The 21,047-nt window shown below is 32.8% G+C and overlaps 2 protein-coding genes across 2 annotated transcripts in view; one reads left to right on the top strand and one right to left on the bottom strand.

The window, feature by feature from the left end:
* Positions 1-1,168: 1,168 nt before the first annotated feature.
* Positions 1,169-13,122, top strand: HELRODRAFT_180700 (hypothetical protein; the record flags this gene model as incomplete). Its single annotated transcript, XM_009030005.1, has 26 exons — positions 1,169-1,336; positions 1,668-1,750; positions 1,912-2,145; positions 2,573-2,663; positions 2,772-2,837; positions 3,148-3,290; positions 3,506-3,618; positions 4,005-4,183; positions 4,490-4,542; positions 4,758-4,879; positions 6,264-6,361; positions 6,457-6,525; positions 6,622-6,795; positions 6,963-7,050; positions 7,142-7,214; positions 7,462-7,689; positions 7,905-8,019; positions 8,168-8,212; positions 8,494-9,731; positions 10,183-10,259; positions 10,512-10,588; positions 10,732-10,912; positions 11,308-11,441; positions 11,543-11,629; positions 11,804-11,983; positions 13,042-13,122. The coding sequence occupies 26 exons, from the start codon at positions 1,169-1,171 to the stop codon at positions 13,120-13,122; spliced, it is 4,197 nt and encodes a 1,398-aa protein (XP_009028253.1).
* Positions 13,123-14,438: 1,316 nt separating this feature from the next.
* HELRODRAFT_121515 (hypothetical protein) overlaps positions 14,439-21,047 on the bottom strand; it is a gene marked incomplete at both ends in the record, with an annotated part of 7,020 nt that continues 411 nt past the window's right edge. Inside the window, 3 exons of the mRNA XM_009030006.1 lie at positions 14,439-14,747; positions 16,383-16,762; positions 20,375-20,568. Coding sequence (XP_009028254.1) covers positions 14,439-14,747; positions 16,383-16,762; positions 20,375-20,568 — 883 coding nt within the window. The remainder of the gene's footprint in view (positions 14,748-16,382; positions 16,763-20,374; positions 20,569-21,047) is intronic.

The raw sequence follows: 21,047 nt of genomic DNA on the forward strand, positions 1-21,047 counted from the left end.
TATAACTCTATATAACTCTATATAACTCTATATAACTCTATATAACTCTATATAACTCTATATAACTCTATATAACTCTATATAACTCTATATAACTCTATATAACTCTATATAATATAACTCTATATAACTCTATATAACTCTATATAACTCTATATAAAATTAAATAAAAATAAATAAATTAAAAAAATATAAATATAAAAAAATGAGATCAGACACTCCGACTCGAGCGAGGCAGAAATGCCTGATCTGATTTCAACGTTTTCTCAGCTCCTATTTATACTCGTTTCAACCATACATTTCCATCATTTCAATCATTCACATCATAAAAAACTTATTTAATGTATGTACTACACTATTATACAGTCTTAACCACAATGCTAACCGTACTAAATTGACGTCATCGAACGAACGCCTTCGAAGCATTCTCATTGGCTGGTTGAATCTGCTATATTGCTTTTTATATAAACATATAATCTTATTGATTAGTTGTATACATGGATTCTAGTTACTTTATTTATATATATATTTATATATATATTTATTTATATGTATATATTTATATTAATATATTTCGAGGAGAATTCAAAATAGTTTGAGACCACACCTTGCTTAACATCCGATTCCAAGCCGAGCCAAGCCAAGCTGAGCCAATATGCGTAGATTTATAAGCGCTTTTATATTAAAATTTTGCTCGCTTTAACAAACATTATTGGTGAGTTTCAGTAATAATGCCTTTATTATTTCTAATGCAATCATTTATGAAACTTACTGCAATGTAATGTGAGTGTGTATAAGATAAAAAGTTCTGTATTTCATGATTCTTTCTTATTAACGTGTAAACTATTCTACTACCAAATGGAAACTGCTTGGTATTTGAAATAAAACTCCAAGCCAAGCCGAGCCGAGCCGAGCCAGATTTATATTAAAATTTTGCTCGCTTTATAATTTTATATACGATGTAAAAAAAAAGTGAATTTAGAAAATTTCTTTTCAATAAATTAATTCATTTTTTTTTAAATACCGGACGACCATATATTTTAAATCCGGAAAATAATAAAATAAAAGTTTTTCCGGATAAACATACAAAAACAATAAAGGAAGTTTGTTCCGGTTTTTTTCTTTGTTGGACGTGCAGACATAAGTTTGACAAAGAAAGGTAAAAAAAATGCAAGTATTGCCGGATCAGGAATATCTGGAAAGTGCCATGCAAATAGAGAATATAAATTACGAACACAAACACACGGAGCCATACGCACGAACTGGGCACGTCAGTTGCTACGTCGATAACTACATGTTCATCTGGGGTGGCTACTCTGAAAAACAGATTCTAAACGTTATTACTGCTTGCATTATAATTATATTAATATATTATTATAATTATAATATTAAATTATTAATTAACTCAAATTAATTTTGTTTTATAAAACCAAGGCAAATCAATTGCAGATCAGATAAATATAAAACTATAAATTGTGTCATTTAGGGCTAAAAATACAATAAAAATTATGATTAGTAAAATATTTAACTAACAACATTAAATAAAAATTTAATTGAATAAAATCCAACTAACTAAATATAAAATAATATGTGTGTGTGTATCTGCCTGAATGTATGTGTATGCATTTTAATAAAACACTTGATTTTGTAATAAATTTATTTGACAGTCAGACAACAATAGAATAACGAGGATTTGTCAATACATGAACCCCTATAAGTTTTGGAAGTACCTTCCAGACATCAAATTATGGTATAGATAATTATTAATTTACATTTGTATTGAAAAATTTTTTTTAATTAATTTTATTTATATCTTTAAAGTTTAAATGAATTTGGTCTAATATCCATATATATATATATATATATATATATATATATATATATATATATAAATTGAATAATATCATTTAGGAAAAGCTGCAATTTAAAGGGACAAATCCTTGAATCGTCTGGATCTGGAGCAGTCTACGATCCCAAATTCCGAAAGTTATACATAATCTTTGGCTGTGGGAGTACTAAATATATAAATAGCATCTTTGAGATCTCTGTCGATAAAAAATCATGTCAATTTGTTGATCAGAAAAGAGTTGACAACCGGCTGCCGGCCGGTAGAGATAAATTCTCATGCTGTTTATATGACAGAAAGTACGTATTTTTTCTTTGCAATAATTAGTTTTTCAATATTTTATATTACAATTAAATGTAATTAATTTTTTAATTAATTATAAAATTACTTGTTAAATTGTAAAATTGTTAGATATAATTACAGCAGTTATGATAACCACTTAGTTAATTTGAAAAGGGAATGGAGCTATATTATATTGTAATTAGTACAGGAGGGGGCACTATTGATTAACTTTACCTAACAATTTTAATCATGTTTATAATTATAATAATAATATCAACACCAAATAATCCATTCCCAGGCTGACTACATTTTTATAATTAGTTTTAATGTTGTAAAATTGGAAATTTTTGAGTTCAGATTTTTTTATTTTGATTAATTTACATTAATTAATTACAGTTATTAATCATTATTATTTTAATTACTGAAATTAATTATTATAAAAAGAATTTACATATTTGGCGGACACGGTAGAGATATAACAGAACAATTACATAGTGCCAGAGTCGATGAATTTGTTCCTAATTGGGTAGATGATGTCAGTTTTAGCTTTTATTTTAGCTTTATTTAAATTATTATTTCATTCAAATTTATTACTATTTCTTTACACTAATTAATTTATTTGAATTTATTAATTTATTCAAAGGAAGAAACTCCGACTGGCTGGAATAATCAGCTGTTGGAGTTCAATCTTACTGATAATTCATGGAAAGTTATAGAAAGCTCTGTACGCGACATTTAAACTTTCTTGATTTAAAATTTCTTTTCTATGCTGTCATCTTTATACTTTTAAAAATTATATGTAATAATAATCATTTATTTATTTATTTTATTTATTAATCAATTCAACAAATTTTTTCAAAATTCTAGGAAACTTTTTATATCTATTACTATCATTAGTTGTATCGTAGAAGTAATTTTTTATTATTCTCTAAACCAAAATTATTTTTCCACCAAAATAACTTTTTCACCAAATTTATTTTTTTAAAATTATTTTTCACCGAAGTTATTTTCTTCCTCAGGGCAGCAAGCCATCACCTAGGGCAGCCCATTCGATCGCACTGATCGAGAATACGAAACACGCGTATCTGTTCGGTGGTCGGCTTCAGCTGAATCGGTTAAATGATTTGTACCATCTCGACCTTCACACTTTCATCTGGACCAAGTTAGGGAATTTTTTTTAAGATGGTTTGTTTGCGTGTGTGTGCGTGTGTGTGTGTGTGTGTGAGTGTTTTGTCTTATCTAAAAATTCGTTATTTGTGTTTAGTTCTTGTTTTTTTTTCGTTTTATTCTTACCTTGACTGATTTTTTATTAGAATATTAAATTATAATTAATAAATAATACGATAAACTTAATAAAAGTTGAAAAAATTTCTTCAGAATCGATGTTGAGGGTAGCGTGCCGTGTGGAAGATCGTGGCACACGTTGAATGCCTTCACAAATGTACCCAACCACTTTAAAAATGGCAATACTGACAACAACAATGCTGATGGTGATAGTGGTGATGGTGGTGATGATGGTGATCACAAGTTGATTCTAATCGGTGGCTATGCACACTTCTCGAGACAAGTACACCAACGAAGAGTGCTCGGTTTGGTTTCAATTATTTTACTTTGTCATTTCTATTTTATTCTTTTTAAATGAATTTTTTACAAATTTGCTGATTTACCATGCGCAAATGAGAGCTTATTTATTTATGAGTAGTTGGGTAGTATTCATTAATGATAGCTGAAAGTACCTGGTCCAATTCAAACTGATTTATTAGCGTCAATTAATTATTAATTAATTAATTCACTCAAACGGTATTTGGCTATTTATTTTATGTAAATTATTCACTATACAGCCTTTGGTTAAAACTAATTAGCATAATTTATTCAGATGACATTTGGACGATAAACATCCCAGAGTACAGAGATAGGCCTGTAAAATGGTGCAAAAAAAATGAAGGATTACCGAGCGGAGGTCGACTCTGGCATACGACTGTCGTTTCAGGAAATGGAGATGTACTCATTTTTGGGGGATGTAACAATGATATCCACGATGGACAGGACATCCCTGTAAGTTCCATTGTTTTCTTGTTTTTTTTCTTTGTTTTGTTTTAATTCTTGGTTTCTTCAAGTGATTTGTTTTTTCGACCATACTTTTTGCAGTTGGATTAGATTGCATTATCTGCCGAGATATTATAGATAAAATTATTTCATTCGTTCTTTCATTCATTCATTCATTTCTTCCTTCATTCAATCATCTCTTTATTCTTTTCACCGTTTATTAATTAATTGATTTATTATTTAAATTGTATTTAAATTAATTGATTTATTATTAAAATTGTATTTAATTACGACATTTTTACTTAATTTCAACAGAAATACATATCAAACCTGGTATGCTTGAGGTTTTTCCCAGATAAATTGTACAGGTAAATTAAGCAATGGATGTTGTACATTTGTGTTTTTGCTGTGCGTGTGTGTGTGTGTGTGTGTGTGTGTCGTTGTTGATACTGTATTTATAATTTCAAGAGGTGAACTAAACCGGCAATATCATTTGGTATTTATTTAGTAACTGTAGATTTAAATTCATTTTGATGTTGTTATTTAATTTCATTTTTAAACCTAAACAACATTACATTTTCAGACTTGCACTGAGGCACATTTTGAAAGATAAAAAAATTCATAAGAAGTCTATTCACGAATTGCCAAAGACGTCAAGCAGTTACATCCAGAAAATTTGGAAAACGGAAAAAATAATCAAAATGCGTTCGTCCCGAAATCACCGGCTGTAATGCTGTTCTATCTATGTTTTGTAATATGTATGTGACTTATCCATACTGTATTATTACTATTAAGTAACTTATATTACTTATTTTAGGCATTCAAGCTGTGCACAAGCGTTACTTATTTAGTCCAAATGTTCATAAGTGATGAGAATGTACTTAGTATCATTATATCTTCAACCGTTCGTCTATTCATTTCTGTATTATCTGTGTTTCTGTGTATTCGTTATTTTTAGCATACGATGATTAATGCTATTTTTTCATATATTTTTCGCTTCAAATGACTGTGAATTGATATACTTGTGGTCAATTTTCAACGACAGTTTCGCTATTCTATTTATTTATTTTGTCTTATTGAAGTTTAACGTGTATTTCATAACTTTTTTGGTTTTAAAATGAAATAAAATGGAGGAGTTTCTGTTGAAAATTGAATGGAATTGTACGGGGATTTATGAATTAGCACGTAGTTGCTTACAAAAATTTTCGGTGTCAAATATGCAAGTGATATAATGTTTAGTATGATACAAAGAATTGAAATATACTATTAAGTATAAACTGAAAAACTAAATTTCTAATTTAAAGTTGCCAACTTCTTAAACGTTTTTATTTTTGTCCACTTTTCAATTTTTCGAAAAATGCAATGAAATCATTTTTTTTTTAAATTTAATTATTTTATTTTTTAAAATTTAATTTAAAATTTATAATGAGTTTGAAAAGATCGGCTGCCGATGGCGATGATGATGAATACGATAATGATGATGATGAAGACCACCAACCAGATGATCAGGGCAAAAAGAAGCGAATTAAACTTTGCGAAAATGGTATACTATACAACTTTATTATTGTAATTATTATTAAATTAAATGAATTATTGAATTAATGAATAAATAAAATAAATTAACAAACAAATGAAATAATAAATGAACGATTAGCAACAAAAATCAGTGATGATGTGGAATATGATGTTTGTTTGTTAATGGATGGAATGAGTGCGAATGGATTTTGGGTGAACGAATGCACGAGTGAATGCTTGAATGAATGGAGCCTCAAAAATGCTTAAATTGAGTCAATCACTAACTGAATGGATTAACAACAGTAATAATTATCTTGCAGGTTTATCAAATTTAAGTCTTGTTTTAGTAAAACAACTTATTTCCTTTATTATAAATTTTTATGGTGGTATTTTTGTGTAAAAAGTAGTACAAATGTATGTATTAAGTATTATTAATTGCATTGTTATTACTATCTTTGTTCGACATATAGTATGTGTATGAGTATGTCCCTATGTGTGTATGAATATGTGTATGTGTGTGTCTGTGTTTGTGTACGCATACAGCATTTTTAATGTTTCTGTAATCTATTTGTAGAAAAAGAATCAGTGATATCAAAGATCACAAATGTTATTAACAGAGAATTCGACAGGGAGATAAAAAACAAAGAACTAGAGATTGAAAAAGTCGAAGATGTTGGTTATAATTATAACTATTTATAATAATTATAACTATAATAATAATAATAATAATAATAATTATTATTATTTTTCATAAAAAATATTTTCAGAATATAAATAGTGCAATAGGCTTACTGGACAGATTGAGAATGGCCATGGTATTGCAACATTATGGAAAGGTATTTATTTCATTTTTATTTATTTTAATTTAATTCATACATACCCTAATTTTTATCATCGTTTATTAATTATCTTTTTATTTGTTTCTATTTTAGATTGACGAGACAGACGTCTCTGATCCAGTAAATGTTGATGATTCATCGTCGTCGACGACGACCAACACCATACATCCGACCGTTAAGAAGTTTCTCGGTAAAACATTACTGCCAAACCACAGCACTAATAACTATAATGACAACCAAAATAGCTATGAGGATGATCATTATAGTGTAGCTGGTAACAATGGCCACCATCATCATCCTCATCATCATCATCGTTATCAGCACTTAATCAAATCTCCTAATGTGAAGATGACTTTGAAATTAGACGGGGTTGATGAAGTCTCGAGGTTAAAGGTCAAGCAAGAACCAATTGATGATATTAATGTTGGAAGCAGAGCAACAACATCAACAACAACAACAACGTCATCGGCACCATCAACAGCTTCAACGTTAACAAGAGCAGTTACACCAGCAACACAGCAGGTCTTAACAAATAGGCAGTATAATGCATTAACATCAACAACAACAACAACATCAATAACATCAACAACAACAACAACAAAATCATCACCAGTATTTCATAATAGACGACGAAGGGGAGATTTATTTTCAGTTTATAAGAGACTTATCATTGGAAATGTTTCAAGGTTTGTTAATGCTGTTGGCTACTCTTTGCTTGTTGGCTGGTTAATTTAATTGGTTGGCTGCTTGATTGGTTGGTTGGTTGGTTGGTTAGTTAGTTAGTTAGTTAGTTGGTTGGTTAATTAATTAGTTGGTTGGTTAATTGGTTGGTTGGTTAATTGGTTGGTTGATTGGTTGGTTTTGTATTTTATCTTAAATGTCATCACATTTGACATCAATTTTCTACTACAATAATATTGAAAATTCTCCTAGATATTTACTGGCAAAGAGCAAGCAGCAGCAGCAGCAGAGAAGATCGAATGCCACATCACCAACAGCCCCATCATCGGAGGCATCCAACAACACAACATCACCAACACACCAATGGATGGTCTATGTAAGGAGTTGTTCTGACGATTCGACATTCGTGGAAGACTGTGTGGATAATGTCGTTTTCAAGCTACACTCCAGTTATAAACCACATGACCTCGTTAAAATTACGTTAGTTGTGTTGGTGTATGTTTGTATGTGTGTGTGTGTGTGTGTGTGTGTGTGTGTGTTTGTGTGTACTTATGTTTGTATGTTGTTGTTTTATATCAAAATTGCATCAGACGCTAATGGGAAAATAGTATCTCAACAGGTTTTAACATACTTTTTTCTCATGCATATTAATGACCTTAATAAATATTAATTATTCCGTGAATATTCATGAGCAGAAATCCTCCATTTCGATTGGTCAGGAAGGGTTGGGGCGAGTTCCCAGTGCGAGTTGAGGTGCATTTCAAACCGCCATTTGACAGGACTGCTCTTAATTTTGTGCATCAATTGAAGGTGCGTGTGCGTGTGTATGTGCGCGCGCGCGTGTGTGTGTGTGTGTGCGTGTATGTTTGTTTGTCTCGTTTGTCTTGTTTGTCTTGTTTGCTTGTTTGTAGTAAGCCTTTTTATTATTAATTTAAAACATTCCTCACCTGACATGCAGCTAGATAGTACATTCACTGGTCTGCAGATTCCTGGCCTTGAAACAGTAAGTTGACCGTGGTCGGCTGTTGATTGGCTGGCTGGTTTTAGGGATGTTCCCGTCAAAGTATCGATATTTGCGGTTCTTCCGGTCCTATGTACTTCCAGCTTGATTTCGATGATGCTTTTTATTTGGCACACTCTTCAGGCCGATAATTATAAATAAATAATTATTATAAATATTATAATTATAAATAAATGATTATTATAAATATTATAATTATAAATAAATAATTATTATAAATACTATAATATTTATTCATCTTGTTTTTTTTTCTGATTTCGAAGGTTATAGATGTGGAACTGAAAAATATGCCCATGGTGAAACTACTTTCCGCTGATGGTGGTGATGATTGTGATGTTGATGACGATGATGATGATGCTGGTGATGCTGATGGTGGTGATGATGTTGACATGGAGAAGGAAGAGATGACGTCAACAGCCCCAGTGGCAACCGCAGTGACGACAACCACCAGAATGACGCTAACAACCACATCATCTTCAACGCCAACATTAACATTGCACTCGCCTCCATCTCCACCGCCACCATCTACAACAGCCACATTACTACGAATAACATCAACAATATTAAAACCATCGATACCCATTACAACAACAACAACATCAATAACAACAACATCAATAACAACAACAACAACAACAACATCATCGTCGTCATCATTGATCATTACATCAACTTCATTAACATCGACGCACCAAATTTTACATAACAACAACAACAACATCAACAACAACATCAACAACAACAACATCAACAACATCAACAACAACAACATCAACAACAACATCAACAATAACATCAACAACAACAACATCAACAACATCAACAACAACAACATCAACAACAACATCAACAATAACATCAACAACAACAACATCAACAACATCAACAACAACAACATCAACAACAACAACATCAACAACAAAAATATCATAACAAAATCAGTGCCATATACGACGAAATCAATAGTAATATTAAGCAATCTGAAGCACGGCATAACAGCTCCACCTAAGATTAAAATTCCAAACTCAAATACCTTTACAAATTTTACGTCATCATCAGTGACGTCATCATCGTCGTTATTATCATTAGCGAAATCGCCATCCCTAACTTCTTTATATAAAGAACAACAGCAACATCGCCAGCAGACGCAACAACTTCAACAACATTCAATCAGACTACAGCAATGCCAACCAATCAAAATTTGTAACAACCACAACAACAACAACATCAACAAAATGATCAACATCAACAACAACAACGTCAACAAAATGATCAACATCAACAACAACAACGTCAACAAAATGATCAACATTAACGTCAATAACAACATCAACAAAATTATCAACATCAACAACAACAAAATGATCAACAACAATAACATGAGCAACAACATTATTAATATCAACAACATCAACAACAACACCAACAAACCTTTAATCTCTATGAACCCAAAATCGAGACCAATAAAAATGACCAGTATTTTAAAATGTAGCCAGCAGTCGTCAGCGTCATCATCGCCATTAAGAAAAACAACATCATCATCATCATTGAAAACATCATCATCATCATCATTGAAAACATCATCATCATTACTCCCATCATCATCCTTGTCGTCGTCGTCGTCACCATCATTTTATGTGGCTAGCGATAAACGTTTGACTAGTAACAATGGTCATCAGCAGCAGCAGCTACAGTTGCAGCAAGATTCTGATGAAAAATTACTTTCATTTATAATGCAAACCACATCTCACATTAAGTAGGACGGGTTTTTCTATCTCATTCCATCCATTCATTCATTTAATTCATTCATTCTTTCGTTCAGTAATTCATACGTTCATTCATCCATTCATTCATTCATACGTTCACTCATCTGTTCGTTCATTCATTCGTTCACTCATCTGTTCGTTCATTCATTCGTTCACTCATCTGTTCGTTCATTCTTCATTATTCAGGGCGGACTCGAAAATGTCAGTTGACCAATTGCTGATGAGTATTGTGCTCAGGTGTCCAATCATAACTGCTGATTGTGGTTAACAACTCTTTTGGTTGCTGTCGTTTAAAATGAATGAATGAGTGAATGAATGAATGAATGAGTGAATGAATGAGTGAATGAATGAGTGAATGAATGAACGAATGTATGAATGAATGAGTGAATGAATGAATGAATGAATGAGTGAATGAATGAATGAATGAGTGAATGAATTAACGAATGAATGAATTAACGAATGAATAAAAGATCAATCAATCAGCCGATAATCATCTGTTAAAATTTTGATAACAGATAAATATCCATACCTTAGTACAAGTTGCCTTAAAAAGTATCTAAGCTGGTCTGTTGGCAAAAGGCGGGCTTATGAGGTTGTTGATGTTGTTGTTGTTGTTGTTGACGTTGTTGTTGATGTTGTTGTTGTTGTTTTTGATGTTGTAGTTGCTCAACATCTTATTGGCTGAATAAAAAAACGACAACATCAACTTCATCAACATCATCATTAACACCTTAGCTATGCAGGGCTTCGGTCGTTAAGAACTGTTTGCTCTTTGTCCTTCAGAAGCGTCGCCACAACAACAACAACAACAACGACGTCACTACAAATAACAATGATAATGAATTTATTTCAAAATATAGCAACTGGTTCGTCGCCAAGTGGTGTCGAATGTACGGCCATACTCCTATCGATAATGGTAATTTTGTTGTTGTTGTTGTTGCTGCTGCTGTTGTTGTTGTTGTTGCTTTTGTTGTTGTTGTCGTCGTTGTTGATGATGATTGTGATGACGTTGATGTTGTTTAGGTTGTTTTGAAATTTTTTCTGAAACATTCTTCGTTCTTCTTAAAGAAATTTTGAAACGGCATAAGATGAAGAGAACGCGCAACGACAGCAAAACAACAACAACAACAATATCATCATCGAGATTAACAACAACGACAACATCATCATCGAGATTAACAACAACGACAACAACGACAACGAACGAAAACTCTTTCTCAACGAAAACAAGCATCGAGCCTGTGTTAAATGATCTCATGCGTCTAAAAAACAACAAACTCGACGACGATGACGTCATCGTCAACGTCACAGACGATGATGGCGAGGAGGACAACAACAACAACAACAATAAAATGACATCACCGTTAAAGGAAAAGATTTCATTGGTCCGAGAAATTATGCCATTATCTTTAGAAGCTTCTTACGTTCAGCAGTGCATGTCTCAAGTCTGACTTGTTATTTTTTTTATCGTTGCTTGTTATTATTATTATTATTATTATTATTATTATTATTATTATTATTATTGTTATTTGTTTCATTTCGCCAGATCTGTCTGCGTTTGAAGCCGGTGGCTGTGGACGAAAACATCAACCCGAGATTCTATGCCAATGTCGTTGAGGAAGTTTTAGCTGGGGTTGGTTTTGTTTTAGCGGTTGTAGTTGTTGTTTAGTAGTAGTAGTAGTAGTAGTAGTAGTAGTAGTAGTGGTAGTAGTTGTTGTTGTTGTGGTTGTAGTTGTTGTATCTAAGATCTCTTAATTACCATAATAATAATTACTATTATAACTATAATTGTTGTTCATATTTTCAGGCCTTAAAGATGTTTCTAGTTGACCTACTCAGCCAATCACACGCCAGCAAATTCGCAAATTTAACCAATGAAAACGGAGATGATGACGACAACAACAACGACAACAACAACAACAACAATAATAATGATGATGATGATGATGCGAGAATTTTGAAAATTCGCCCTGCCAATGTCTACAAAGTGATAAAGATTAATATTAATAACAATAATAATAATGGTGATGATAATAATAACAACAACAACATTAATAATAATAATAATAATAGATTTTCATTTCTTACAAACGCTTATATGGGTGTAACTGATTTAGATTATTGACGTGCATTTATTTATTATATATTTATTGCCAACATTATTTATGACGGTTATTATTATTATTGTTATTATTATTATTATTATTATTATTATTATTGTTATTGCGCTTGTATTGAAACATGAATTACTGCTTTATTGCAATAACTCGATTTTAAAAGTTTTAATATATTTTAATTTTGGCTGGTAGTGTTAGTAAAAGTGCGAGCACAATGGCGCAATAAAATTTTAATATGGGTTTTAAGTAATTTTAAGGTTTGTCAATTGAAGCAATAAGGGAGCACATTTCCCCATCACAAATGGTCAAAGATCGGCGAAAGATGACCATGGCTGCTCTATAAGTTTACTAGAAAATATTTACTACAACAGCTTCCCACCAATGCATGCAAACTTATTTTAATGGGCAAGTCAACAACATTTCTATGTCCTCTACGCAGTTACTGTAGTTTATTGTCCACTGGTTAAAGATCTGTGCACCAGATCAGACTGCTGCATATTTGTCGATCTCAATGTTACAGTTTTTCGACAAGTTGTGGCCTATTCAGAGGTTTCATTTTTTTTTGGTCATACTTCAAATAAATAAAAACAAAAAAAATCTTTCATCGTTTAAAATTAAGTGGCCGGTTTCTTTTAGTGATGAGTTGGTAGAGACTGTTAAAAGGTTATCGCACGGCATTTATCGCGACGGAAACAATTTATGATATGAATTTGAATATATATTTTATGTATTTTAATTTTGTTAACTTATTTCATAGTTTTAATTATTTATTACCCTGGCTGCTTAGAATAAAAGAGTTCTCATAAATAATTACTACAGTCTTAATATTATGTATTAATTATATAATAATAATGGGAACTCATTTTATTATTATCATCAAACCTCAAAATATAAAATCAATTATCATAAATGTACAAAATGTTTATAGTCATCCATGTACAAGGATGATAAAAAAAATGATATAAAATTTGATATAAAAATTCCTATCACGGTATATCTTGTGCGATGAATTAATTACACACTTCCTTAAGTATCTTTAAAATCGACTGGCCAAATGATAATAATAATAGTAATAATAATAATAATATATATTGTTATCAATTTTTTCCCGTTATACTTATCTTCCTTTCTTTCTTGAGGTTTGTTCAAAATAAAATTTCTTTAGGATAACGTATTGGGTTAACATAAGCTTATAAGTAAAACCCAAGGTTACACACAGACACACTCACACACAGACAGACACATACACACACATATACACATAAGTAATATAATAGCTCTAGTAAAGATGATGAAAGGCGCGTAGCTAAAAAGAGAAAAAGAGTAACGTCTGTGTATGTATGTATGTGTGTATATATGTGTGTGTGCACGTGTGTGTGTGTGTATGTATGTGTGTGTGAGTGTGTATAAATGTACGTGTGTATATGTGGAGCGTCGTTCGTTTTAGTTTTCATTCGCTATTGATAAAATCTTCATCCTAAAGATGGTGATAGAATAGGACGACGACGATGAAGACGACGACGATGATTAGTTGATAATGGTATTGGTGAGGTGATGACGTAGATAAGGATTGGTTGATGAGGAAGATGACAACGACGATGATGATTGGTTGATGAGGAAGATGACAACGATGGTGATTGGTTGATGCTGAAAACGAGAACTGATATTATTATTATTATTAACATAATTTTTGATAATTATCATTTTTATACCGACATACTGAACTATTTTATGTTTTTCTCCCTGCTTTTTAACGCCTTTTTATGGCTCCATGTTTGTATGTGCGCGTATAAGAGTCTATGTTTGTTTGTTTGTGTGTGTGTGTGTATGTGCTGTATGTGCATATGTATATTTTTGTTCGTAGTGTGTTCTTAATCATGTGGTATTTGTAGTTGGCTGTTGTTTTGTAATAATTTTCCACCCATTTCTATTTAGTTTTTCGGCTTTTGTGTAGAACTGAAACCCTGAATTTATCATTTTTGGCATTTTTGAAATTGTTATGTACGATGAAATATCTGTATTTTAAAATTTATTCCTATTGAAATAACAGAGAGCAGTGAAAGTAGGATGAGTAAAAATAACAAAACCACGTTGAAATAGTCCGAAGAACTGAACAAGAGAATGTCCTAAGAGCAACATGATATGACAAATTCATCGAAAAGAAACAAAAAAACGATTATGAATAAAAAATAAATAAAAATTATCACGAATATTTCAGAAATAATTAAACGTAAAATGTAATCAGAAATAATTAAAACGCCGTAAAATGATTTAAAATCACGTGATTTTTTCATTTTTCAGGAGGCCCAACTTGAAGCCGATCCTCTTGAACTTCTCCTTGACCTCTTCCTGCATTAAGTTGAAACACATCGCCAGCAACGACAGACCAAAGGCCAACCAGATGGCGCAGAGTACTAACTTGGGTTGTGACGACCAATCTTTTGCTTCGGTACCCGGCACAATATCACCGAAACCGATTGTACTTAAGGTTACGAAGCAGAAGTAAGAACCGGTTATTGTGTTCCATCCCTCCCAGAACGAGAACAAGGCAGATCCGATGAAGAGGTAGCTGCCAATGAGGATGAGACAGATGTATATGGGTACCGTGACTGTTGCATGCTCGCACGTTTCTTCCTGGTTCAATCTTTCGTCGTCGTCGTCGCTCTTCTCGTCGTCGTCTGATGAGAAATCTTCTTTCGCGGCCAGTGCCACTGCGGTTGTTGTGGCGATTGCGTGTCCAAAATCGAAGCTTCTACTGGTCGGCAGTGTTGGTTTTGCGGTGGTGGTTGTAGGGCAGTTTCGTCTCGTTCTGTTTTTGTAGTTCTCCGATCGGATCCTCCTCCACTGAGGACTGCGTGGTTGGCTGGGCCTTCTGCGCTCTGGCAGTTGAAATTTTTCACGAGATGGCGACGAGCTGCAGGCGTGCTTCAGAGCGCTCGTTGCTTCGCGTTCGTTCGATCTGCCAATGCCGAGTCGCAGTTTGGAGTTTTCTGACGTGCTTTTTATTCTTACGTACGGTTTCTGTGCTTGGTGATTTCTCGTGTAATGAACGTAAAAATCATTCGGCAGGTGGTGTGGATTTCTCTCGTCTAGCTCAATCAGGCAATGATTTTCTCTGTCCCTAACGAGACATGTTGCTGACTCCACTTTCAAATTTTTTGGAGAGGTGGAATTGTTTTCAGGAGGTGCAACATGAGACTGTTGAACGTTTCGAAGATGGGGACTGTTGTCACGGACAGCATTGGTACCAGCATGCACATTTTCGTCATCAACATCGTCAGCTTCGTCGCTCAAAATGGAAGTTTCAGCCAGTGCATTATCGAAACACTTCCTGAGAAGGGATGGAGTCATTTGCAGCAGGTCATCGCTGTCGTCAGTTTTGCTGCTTTTTGAACTTTTGTGGACGAAATAATGAACGTCGTTGCTAAAATTGCGGAGCGATTTTTTGTTCAGTTTGGTTTTTGCGTCGGATTTTTTATGCAGTTTTTGATTTTTTCGTCTTCGCATTTGAAAATTTGGAGAGCTGGCCGGATGGCGTGGATGGACGAAGGAGTCTCCGTTGTTCGCCACGTTCTCAGACGTCGACGATGAGACGTGCTGCAGGAATTTTATTTTTTTGCTCGCCTGCCTCGATTTCGTTTTCAATTCTCTAGTAGATTTATTCCTCTTTTTAATACTCACCTCTCGATCAAATGCTTGACTTTCTTCATTCAAAGTGTCGTCGTCTTCATCGCCGTTAACTTTTTCGTTCCTCTCAAGAATCGGAGAAACGTTGAATACCAGGTCGTGTGGCAGTGGTAGTTGTGGTGGTGGCGGCTGCAGAGCGAGTTCTGGAGAGCTGTGCGTGCAGTTTTTGAATAAAATTCTCCTCTGGCAAGGCTTGGCGGACTCTTTAGAGATGATATTTTTTGAGTCATTCAACGAGATGAACTTCTTGGTCTTTGCGATGTGTGGGAAATAATTGGGAGGAGGTCTTGATAGCGCTTGGGACGAGAATGAAGTTATGAATGTACGGTGGTGGGGGTTCGCTGTCGGGCTCGCTTCCGATTGGCGACGCTTCACTTCAACCATTTCTTCGCCGCCAACACCCTCGCCAGCCATCATCTTCATCAGCTGTGCCCTCTTTTCAAATTTTTCAATCACATTTGAGCTATCGTCTTCATCTTTTTTAACAATCATCATCGTTCTAGTCGTAATATTTTCATCAGAATTTTTAACAGAATTCATTGCAAGTTTACTTTTATCATCCTTGCCATCAACACCAGCAACTTTACCGCTACTGCTCAAATCAGTGCTGAGGTCTCTGCCAAGCGTCACGCCAACAACGGAGCGTAACTTTGCGTAATTTCGATTCTTCTTCTTGTTACAGCTGATAAGGACCGTCTGCTTTGCGGCCTCTGCCACTAACTTTTTTCTAATTAGTTTTTCGCGTTTCTTTCTCAAAATTAATCTCTCCTTCTTCCTCTGTCTCTCGCACTTCTTACAGCAGAAAACATCACAGCAGATATTTTTGTAAAAAATTCTGAAGCAATCTGCAAGAAAGTTGCCTATGTTCGATAAGTAGAGGAACGTCAGCGGTATACCGACCAGGGCGTAGAGGATCGTAACTATTCGTCCGATATCGGTTTTCGGTACAACGTGGCCGTATCCTGTTAAGTGAGGAAGTTAAAATGTAAAAATTAATGCTTAATCCACTTAACCGAGTACTATCAAATTATTACATGCACACGAATTAAAAAACAACTGAAGGACGAAACTAACTTTAAAACAAGCATTTTTAATTACAAAAATATGCAAACTACAAATCAAATCAGAGAGAGAGAGAGAGAGAGAGAGAGAGAGAGAGAGAGAGAGAGAAAGAGAGAGAGAGAAAGAGAGAGAGAGAGAGAAAGAAAGAGGGAAAGATAAAATTATCAAAATGAGAAAAAATAAATCAAGCAGGCATAAAAATTTTGAAAAAATATGACAGAACAGCAAGCAATATTGTTAATTTTTATTTGCTACATTTTACCGTACATCATTCATTTCATCTTTCAACTTTCCTTTTATTACTCTCTCTTTCTCTCTCTCTCTCTTTTCTCCAATTGTATTTCTTCTCTATCTTTTCTCTATCTCTCCCCCCTTCTCTTTCTATCCTTCTTATAATCTTTCCCCTCCATTTTTTCATCACACGGTTCTTTTGTTCTTTTAATTCATTTTTAGTTCCTTTCTTTACCTCTCTCTCTCTTCTCTCTCTCTCTCTCTCTCTTTCTCTCTCTCTCTTTTTCTCTCTCTCTCCAGCATTCAGCAGACAAAATAATTTTTATTGAGTTCCTTGCATTTCTAGTGCATAAACTGGAAAATTTATTTATTTTTTTACTATTTTTGTTTATATTTACTTATTTTTATCCGTTTATCATTTTTGTTTGTTTGTTTGTGTGTGTGTGTATGTATGTATGTATGTATGTATGTATGTATGTATGTATGTATGTATGTATGTATGTATGTATGTATGTGTGTGTGTGTGTGTATTTGTATATCTGTATGTACGCATGTAATTATGTATATTAGCACTTGAATTCTAATAAAGGCTGATGTTATGTTGTAAGTACATTGCATTGCTTAAAAGCCATTCATCTCAAACCGCATCTACGCTCGTCTTTGAAGAGTTGTGTATTTGTTGACGTTGTTGATGTTGCTGTTGTTGTTGTCGATGTTGTTGCTGATGTTGTTGATGTTGATGTTGTTGTTGATGTTGTTGATGTTGTTGTCGCTGATGTTATTATTGATTCTATTATATAATCATCATCATCATCATCATTATCACAATTACTATTATTATTACTATTACTTTTATTATTATTATTATTAATTTTATTATCTCGCCTATCTTTGATCATATTCTTATCATCGCCAAAAGACAATTAGCGCTAATAAAGCTGTTTTTGAATTATTGTTAATATTATTATTATCATTATTATAATTATTATTATTTATTTTATTATTATTATTATTATTATAGTTGTTATATCTATTTTCGGCCGGTTTCAATTTATCGCTCTAGTTCTATTTGCATTGATAAGTTTATAACGCTTAAATCCGCTCCAGTTTTGTTCTGTTTCTCTCTCTCTTTCTTTCTCTCTTTCTCTCTCTCTCATTCTGTCCCTTTCTTTTTCTCTTCTTCTCTTTCAAATTCTTTCGATGAATTTTATTGCAAAAATGTTTACAACAGTTTTTTTCTGCATACCTTAAATGCAAAAAATAAATTAACAGGTGTTTCTAATGACCCCATATACAATACATACATACATCCATACATACATACATACACACACACATACATACATACATGCATGCATGCATACATACATACATACATACATACATACATCCATACATACATACATACATACATACATACATACATACATACATACATACATACATACATACATACATACATACATACATACATACATACATGCAACATGTACCAAACAATTTTTGTTGTTAGCAAGAAAAAGATTTTTTTCATGAAAATATGTTTGTATGCTTGCTTGTTTGTTTATTTGCATGTTTGCATTTGTTTGTTTGTATGTGTGTATGTGTGTGTTTGTTTATGTATGCTATTTTAAAAATGTGTATGGCTGGAGCTAGATTAATGAAAAGATGATGGATGGCTGAATGGATGGATGGATTATAAATGAATGAATGAACGAATGAAAAAAAGGGAAGAATGTACGAATGAATGAATGAATATATGAATGAATGAATGAATGAATGAATATATGAATGAATGAATGAATGAATGAATGAACGAATGAACAAACGAGCAAACATTTTTACCATCACTGCATTCATTCATCCACCCATCTAACTTTTTTTCTATATATTTTACATATGTAAAAAACATTCAAATGATTGCCAAAAAACCGATCAATCATTCAAATTAATGAATAAAAAATTGAATAAATAAATAAAAGAATAAATGAATGATTGATTGACTGATTGATTGAGTGAAAGAAAGAAAACTCGGATGACAGAATGAAAGAATGAAGGATAGAGATTAAATCGAATGAAATATAATACCAGTCTATAATGTCAGTACATTGTATAAATATAAAATAATGATTTTTTTGTATGTATGTATGTATGTATGTATGTATGTATGTATGTATGTATGTATGTATGTATGTATGTATGTATGTATGTATGCATGTATGTATGTATGTGTGTATGTGTGTGTTTGTATGTACGTTTGTGTTCATAATTATATATAAATAAACTATAGATAGCTTATAGTGTTACCGGGTTTTTGTTTGTTTTTTTCAGTAAAACCAAAAAAACACACGCACACACCACACCACACACTCACACACACACACACACACGCACACACACGTACATACATACAAACATACATAGCATCATTTAGTTTGATATATTCTTGCAGGTTATAATTAAATTAACATTAGATGTTTAGTTATTTATTATTAATATTATTGTTAAAATTGCTTGTGTTACTATATTTTTACCACTACTACTACTCTATTCTACTTCTACTCATACAACTACAACAACACCAACAACAACAACAACTACAACAACAACAACAACAACAACAACAATAACAACAGTATTAATAAAAAAGACGGTTGTTTTCAAGAGAAGACGACTCTGCTTTTATAAGGAAAATAAATAAATGTTTTTCTTGGTCTTCACATTAGAAATGTTTCTTTATTCCGTGTTTAACTTAGCTCACTTGATAAAATTAATTATCTAACTGATTAATCAATTGATTGGTTAATTAGTTAGTTAATTAATTAATTGATAGTTGAATCAATCAGCGTTGTTGTTGTTGTTGCACTTGACGATGATGATGACGATGATGATGACGACGATATTGCTTGCAATTTTTATTCTTATATTCATCATATCATTCTTATATCTTCTAATATTAATAATATTATTAATAAAACAGTAATAATAGTAATAATAATAGTTAATAATAATAAGAAGAATAAGAAGGAGAAGGAGGAAGAAGAAGAAGAAGAAGAAGAAGAAGAAGAAGAAGAAGAAGAGGAAGAAGAAGAGGAAGAGGAAGAAGAAGAGGAAGAGGAAGAAGAAGAGGAAGAGGAAGAAGAAGAAGAGAAAAAAGAAGAAAAAGAAAAATGAGAAGAAGAAGATAAACAACAACAACAACAAAATAACAAAATTTTCAACAACAATACTAGCAAATCTTTTTAAAACTCGGAAAAAAATTTGAAAAAAATTATCCTCACCAATAGTAGTAATAACTGTGATAGCGTAGAGGATGGAACCAGCCAGTGACCACTGCAATGACGTCTCGTCAACCTCATCCAAACCATTCCAGCCTTTGTCTTTTACTGCCTTGTACAATTCGGTCTGAAAGTCAAGGAATATTTTCCTTAAGGTTTCGTTGAGGAGTTTTTTATTCGGGTGAATCCGAGCTTTTCTGGATTTTTTGGTTGCCGGGAGTGTATTAGTTGCTGTGTTGTTGGTGGAGGTCGTTGAAGTGATGTTTTTTGAAGTTGTTGTGGTTGCGTTTGTGGCGTTTTTTGTGGCTATTGTTGAGGCGGTAGCGTTAATTGTAGTTGATGTGTTGAATGTGGTTGTTGTCGTTGTAATTGTGATTCGGCGTTTTTCAGTTGTTGTTGATGATGTTGTTGTTTTGTTGTTGTTAATGTTTGTTGTTGTTGTTGATGTTGTCGTTGTTAATGTCGATGTTGTAGTTTTGTTAATGTTTGTTGTTGTTGCTTCTGTTGTATCAGCTGGTTGCTGGTTTGTTGTAAGTTCTCTCGCTTTTATGTTTACATTGTTGTTGTTGTTGTTGCTGAATATTGGACTGCTGATATTATCTGGAGTTGTGGTGTTTTTGTTGTTGATGATGGTTTTGTTGTTGAATGTGTTGCTTTTGTTGAGGCTGGTTGCACT

The sequence above is a fragment of the Helobdella robusta genome, assembly GCF_000326865.2.
Source record: "Helobdella robusta unplaced genomic scaffold HELROscaffold_64, whole genome shotgun sequence".
Classification (NCBI taxonomy): domain Eukaryota; kingdom Metazoa; phylum Annelida; class Clitellata; order Rhynchobdellida; family Glossiphoniidae; genus Helobdella; species Helobdella robusta.